The following is a 5,863-nucleotide window of genomic DNA, read 5'->3' as shown; positions in this document are numbered from 1 at the left end:
GACGTGGGAAGATCGTTCTGCCAATTTTCCATGATTGTCTGGTGGGAACAGGAGCAGAAGCCTGTTCCTCAGCTTAGTTGTGAAGATGGTTGTGTTAGAAAGGTCTGGTTGTCAACATTTGTTCTGCCATAACATGCTGTATGACTTCAATGAAATGAATCTCTTTCTCTCTTACCCTCTTTTTCTTCTATAAACCCCAATACCCAAGCACATTGCCTCCATGGGGATTGTGACTCAGAGCGACCCTGCAACATGGATTGGAACTGTTGCCTAGGATATCACAGGCTGGGGGACCGGGTCTCTGAATCTTTAGGGAAGGAGGGAGGTACAGGTCAGACCTGGGTTTTAGAAGCTTGCTCTGTGCCTGAAGGCAAACTGGAGGGATGCTCTAGATATTTTAGAGTGATCAGGAAGCAGATTCTGGATGGGGACCAAGGGGGAGATGGAGGACTGTACAGACATTTTGGAAGTACTACTCCCTACTTAACTGGAAGGGTCAGTGGTGACTCCGTGGTCGAAATATTACCTTCCATGTGGGAGACATCCCTCCCCCCACCCCCTGCCCCCATCACTCATCTGTTCGTTTGTTGTACTGTGGTGGCTCTGTATTGCTGTCATGCTGGGACTATGTCACTGGTAAAATACCAGCAGGGCCACCCATGGTGAACAGATTTCACCAGAGCTTCCAGACTGAGACTAGACTATGAAGAAGGAATAGGCTGTATTCTCCTGAGGGAAGAGTGCTTCTTAACGACTTAAGTGGAGCAAAGCTTTCCTGATGGGGCATGGCTCAAAATGAGAAAAAACCAGCTGCAAACATTCATTAACAATTAGAATAGGGAATGTGCAAAATACGAATCCAGAAAAAATGAATTAATAAAATGTGAAATGCAACTCATGAAGACTGATATACTACGTATTGTTGTTAGGCTCCATTGAGTCAGTTCCAACCCACAGCGACCTTATGCACTGGTCCTGTGCCATCCCTCCCAATCGTTCCTATACTTGGGTCCAGTGTTGAAGTCACTGTGTCCATCCATCTCTTCGATGGCCTTCCTCTTTTTCACTGCCCATCTAGTTTACCAAGCATGATGTCCTTCCCCGGGTATTGGCCTCTTCTGACAATATGCCCAAAGTATGTAAGATGAAGTCTTGCCATCTTTGCCTCTAAGGAGCCTTCTGGTCCTTCACCTTCCAAGACAAATTGGTACTTTCTATGTTCTTTGCCAGCACCACAATTCAAATGCATCGATTCTTCTGTGGTCTTCCTGATTTACCATCCAACTTTCACATGCATATGATGCAGTGGAGAATACCACGACTTGGGTCAAGCACACCCTCGCTTTTCAACAATCTAAAGAGGTCTTGTGCAGCAGATTTACCTTGTCTTTTGATGTCTTGACTGCTGTTTCCATGAGCATTAACTGTGGATCCAAACAAGACAAACTCCTTGACAACTTCAAACTTTTCTCCATTTTCATGATATTACCTATTGGTCTAGAGTATTTGGGTCTTCTTGATATTGAGTTGTTTTACTGAAAGTTTCAAACCTTGATCTTCATCAGCAAGTGGTTCAAGTCCTCTTACTTTCAGCAAGCAAGGGTGTGTTATCTGCATGTCATCGGTGGTTAATAAGCCTTCTTCCAATCCTGATACTGCATTTTTCATGTAATCCAACTTCTTTGATTCCATGCTAAGCATCCAGATTGAATAAAGATGGTGAGAGGATACAGTCCTGTGACACACCTTTCCTGATTTTAAACCATGGAGTATTCCCTTGTTCTGTTTGCACAACTGCCCCTTGACCCACATGCTAGGCATTAGTGAGCTAACATGGACTGGTATTGGCCATTTTGAATTAGATAGTCATATGGTTTACTATATTGGGAATTACAATTCAAGAGGAATAAAGGACATTTCAATATCTATCTTGAATAGGCTGGATGAACAATCTGGAGGAGAAAACAACCGGGACCGACAGTTCTGGGGGGACATGGGAGAGGGGAAGGTGGGGGGGGGAAAGGAAGTGGGGTTAGCAAACCCAGGGACCAAGAACAACAAGTGATCCAAATTGATGGTGAGGTGGGTTTGGGAGGCCTGATAAGGCATGATCAAGGGTAAAGTAACAAAGAGGAATTGCTGAAACCCTGGTGGGGACCAAGCATGATAGTGGGACAGGAGGAAAGTCAAGAGAAATAGAGGAAAGATCTGGGAGGCAAAGAGCATTTATAGAGGTCTAGATAAAGGAATGGACATATGCAAATATATTTATATATGAGGATGGGGAAATAGATCTATGTGCATATATTTATAGGTTTAGTATTAAGGTAGCAGAAGGACATTGGGCCTCCACTCAAGTACTCCCTCAATGCAAGAATACTTTCTTCTATTAAATTGGCATTCTATGATGCTCACCTTCCCGACACAACCGCTGAAGACAAAGCGGGTGAATAAGCAAATGTGGTGAAGAAAGCTGATGGTGCCCGGCTACCAAAAGATATAGTGCCTGGGGTCTTAAAAGGTTGAAGGTTCCATTAATTTCCACATTGTTGGCCTCCTTTGAAAAAACCAAACCAATCTAGTTGCCATCAAATTAACTCTGACTCATGTTGACCTTGGGAGGAGCTTTGTTGGTGCAGTGGGTGACGCATTGGACTGTGAACCCCAAGATCAGCAATTCGAAACTACCAGCTGCTTCCCAAGAGGAAGATGAGGTTTGCTACTCTTGTAAAGAGTTAGTCTCCGGAATGCGCAGAGGCAGTTTTGCCCCATCCTGCCCTGAATTTTGGGCTGCTCTGAGTGGGAATCGACTCAGTGGCAGTGAGTTTGGTCTTGGTCTTCATGGTAACCTCAAGTGCGTGAATAGAATTATGCTCCAAAGGGAATCCATTGGCTGAGTTTTGGGGAGTAGATCACTAGGCCTTTCTTCTGAGGTACCTCTTGGTGGACTGAGCCGCTCAGTTGGAAGCTGAGCCCATTAACCATTTGCACCGCCCGCCCATGGGCTCACCCGGCATCAACATGGTAAAGGCCAAGACCCCAATGGAAAATGGTCAAGGACAGCTCACATTCAACACAGGAGTGAATGCGCAACCGGCCTTATAATGACAAGAAGTGCAAGTTAAAGTCACAGACACCCTTTTCACCCACCGGACTGGCAAAAATATAAAAGGTGTGTTGGTCAATGAAACACACAATATTCCTCTGGTTCCTTGAGGCTTCCTCACCCCCCACTATCATGACCCTGGTACTGCCTTCCACTGTGGGCTAGACCAGAGCATGTACACAGTTACAGAAAAGAGACAAGAGCTCATGACACACGGAATCCAGGAACAGGAATGGGAGTAGCGATACCTGAAGGGTAGGGGGAAGGTGGGAAGAGGGGGGAGGAAGGGGGAGTGGATCATATGATCGACACATAACCACATATCCCGCCCCCCCTCCAGGGGGATAAACAACAGAAACCATGGGGGAAGGAAGACAGCGGTGGGTGTAAGAAATGAAAATAGTAATAATTTATAATTTATCAAGGAGTCACAAGGGTGGGGGGGAGGGAAAAAAGAGGAGCTGATACCAAGGGCTCAATAAAAAGTAAATGCCTAGAAAAGAATGATGGTAGCATATGTACAAATATACTTGATACAATTGATGTATGGATTGTTATAAGAGCTGTAAGAGTCGGTAAGAGCCCCCAAACAATCTTTAAAAAAGGGTGAATTGGGTGTGATGCGGGCAGACAGACTGTGGATAGCTGATGGGGAGAATGGACTAAAGTCTGGTCATTGTTATAAATAATGCAGAATCCCATGGGCTCCTAACTGGAAGGCTGGGGTCTATGACTACCCAGAGGTATGGATATATTCATACTATGGACACATAGCCCTATCCATTTTTTCTTGTTGTTAACATCTTCCATCACCAGGGTCTATTTGTCATTTCTAAGCGGCCAGTATTAGCGCATCACTATTAAAGAAATGCCACCATTTCTTTGGCTTTCATCTGACCTCCTTTTCCGGCTCATTCCCACAAGGTGTTTCGTTATGGCTAAGAAGTTTTTATCACTTTTCTTCCTGTTTGTTGTACAATGTAAATGGGATCTATTTATAGTGCATACAAGTACATAGGTAGAAGTACACTGCCAATCCCATAGGTCATGCGCGTAGTCCCATTTATCTACCCATACCTGTTAAGGTTGCATGTCTTTCTCTGTATCCACTCAGAGATTATCGTTTGATATTACCGATCCTGCAGTATTGTTTAGCTAATCGTATTGATCTTTGCTGCTGATACCTTTTGTGTTCTGTTCAGTAGCTTCCTTTGCTGTTGTGACGGTGGGCTGAGCACCCTCGGATTGCATATTGCTTTCCCGTCACCCTGTGATCTAGTTAGTGATTCTCTCTCTCCTCTTCTCCCATCCCTCGGTGCCCTCAAAGCATTCTTTCTGTGTGTAAACCTTGCCTGGACTTTTTACGAGTAACGGTTTCAGAGATTATTTATTCACCCTTTTGCGACTGGCCTATTTCACGCAATACAGTGAGTGGCCTCCAGGTTCACCAACGGGATGAGGAGTTTCACGGCTTCTTTGTTGTTCTGGACATTGCATGGCATTCCCCGGGTGCACACAGCCACCAGAGTTTGTTTCTCTCTATCCCTTACACGGTTTCCATGCCTGCTATGGTCAGTCACGCAGCCTCATCACCGAATTCTCATTATTGTGACACTTTCTTGCAGTGGATTCTCTTGTTGACCAACTCAAAACGAATATCTGGCCAAATAGGCATCTTTTCCTTTACATTTCTTCTTCTTCTTCTTCTTTTTAAAAAACTTGTCTAATTGCATTAGCTAGTATCATCAGTAGAACGTTACATGATAGATTGTAATAGCAGACATCCTTGTTTTGCTTTTGACTCATTTGCCCTTGCTTATTGTAGGCTAAAAATGTATCATTCATCTTCTTGCAAATGTGTACACCTTTTCCAGGATGCTCTTTGAGTGCTGTATGGGGCTTTGAGGGCCGTCTTAAAATGACAAAAGGCACAAGGCTGTGTTTTCTTCTAGTACTGAGACATTTTTGCTTTTTAATGTGCGCATCTCTCATCTGCCTTTGATTTTGTCACAGGAAGTGAAGGTCAAGAGAAGGTGGTGAGAGGATGCCGCTGGGTGGCAGGGGGCTGGGGGAGTCTTCACTGCCAGCTTACTTATTGGAGGGGTTGTTGTTCTTCAGGGACGACCTGGCCCTGCTGCCCTTCCTGACCATGTGCATCAAGGAGAGCCTGCGGCTGCATCCTCCCGTCACCGTTGTCTCACGGCGCTGTACCCAGGACATAGAGCTTCCAGACGGCCGGGTCATCCCCAAAGGTGCCCACACAGCAGGGGAGGCCGTCCTGCGTAGGAAGGGGGTCCGTCAGGCGGTGGGGCCTCCTCCTGACCAACTCCTCTTCCCCCACAGGGAACATCTGCTTGATCAGTATCTTCGGGACTCATCACAATCCAATAGTGTGGCCTGAGCCTGAGGTGCTGTCCATGCCCCTCCCCCCACCCCCACCCTGAGACTTGGGGAGGGTGCAGGGCAGATGCCTGGGGCAGGAGCACATTCTTTCTGTCTCGAGAAGCCCGGGTGGCAAAGTGGTTCCGAACTGGGCTGTTCACCACAAGGTTAGCACAGTAGCACAGAAGCAGCAGGCCACCTGTGGGAGGAAGACAAAACTCTCTACTCTTGCGAGAGTTCCAATCTCAGAAACCCACCCGGGCAGCTCCACCCTGGCATGCAGGGTCCCTCTGAGTCGGAATCGACCCTCTGGACCCTAGCCACACGTGTGTTGGCTGAGGGGCCTGGCTGTGCTGGAGAGCCCACCTAGATGCC

General features: G+C 46.4%; 1 protein-coding gene across 1 annotated transcript in view; it reads left to right on the top strand.

The window, feature by feature from the left end:
• Positions 1 to 5,857, top strand: part of LOC101660740 (cytochrome P450 4F3-like) — a 22,864-nt gene extending 17,007 nt beyond the window's left edge. The window contains exons 10-11 of the mRNA XM_045289726.1: positions 5,225 to 5,358; positions 5,450 to 5,857. Coding sequence (XP_045145661.1) covers positions 5,225 to 5,358; positions 5,450 to 5,550 — 235 coding nt within the window. The 3' untranslated portion in view covers positions 5,551 to 5,857. The remainder of the gene's footprint in view (positions 1 to 5,224; positions 5,359 to 5,449) is intronic.
• The last annotated feature ends 6 nt before the right edge of the window (positions 5,858 to 5,863 follow it).

This window comes from Echinops telfairi, unplaced genomic scaffold, assembly GCF_000313985.2.
Source record: "Echinops telfairi isolate 266 unplaced genomic scaffold, ASM31398v2 ScPeMD7_30;HRSCAF=105, whole genome shotgun sequence".
Taxonomy (NCBI): Eukaryota; Metazoa; Chordata; class Mammalia; order Afrosoricida; family Tenrecidae; genus Echinops; species Echinops telfairi.
The sequence above is the reverse complement of the archived record's forward strand: the minus strand, read 5'-3'. Positions and strand labels throughout refer to the sequence as shown.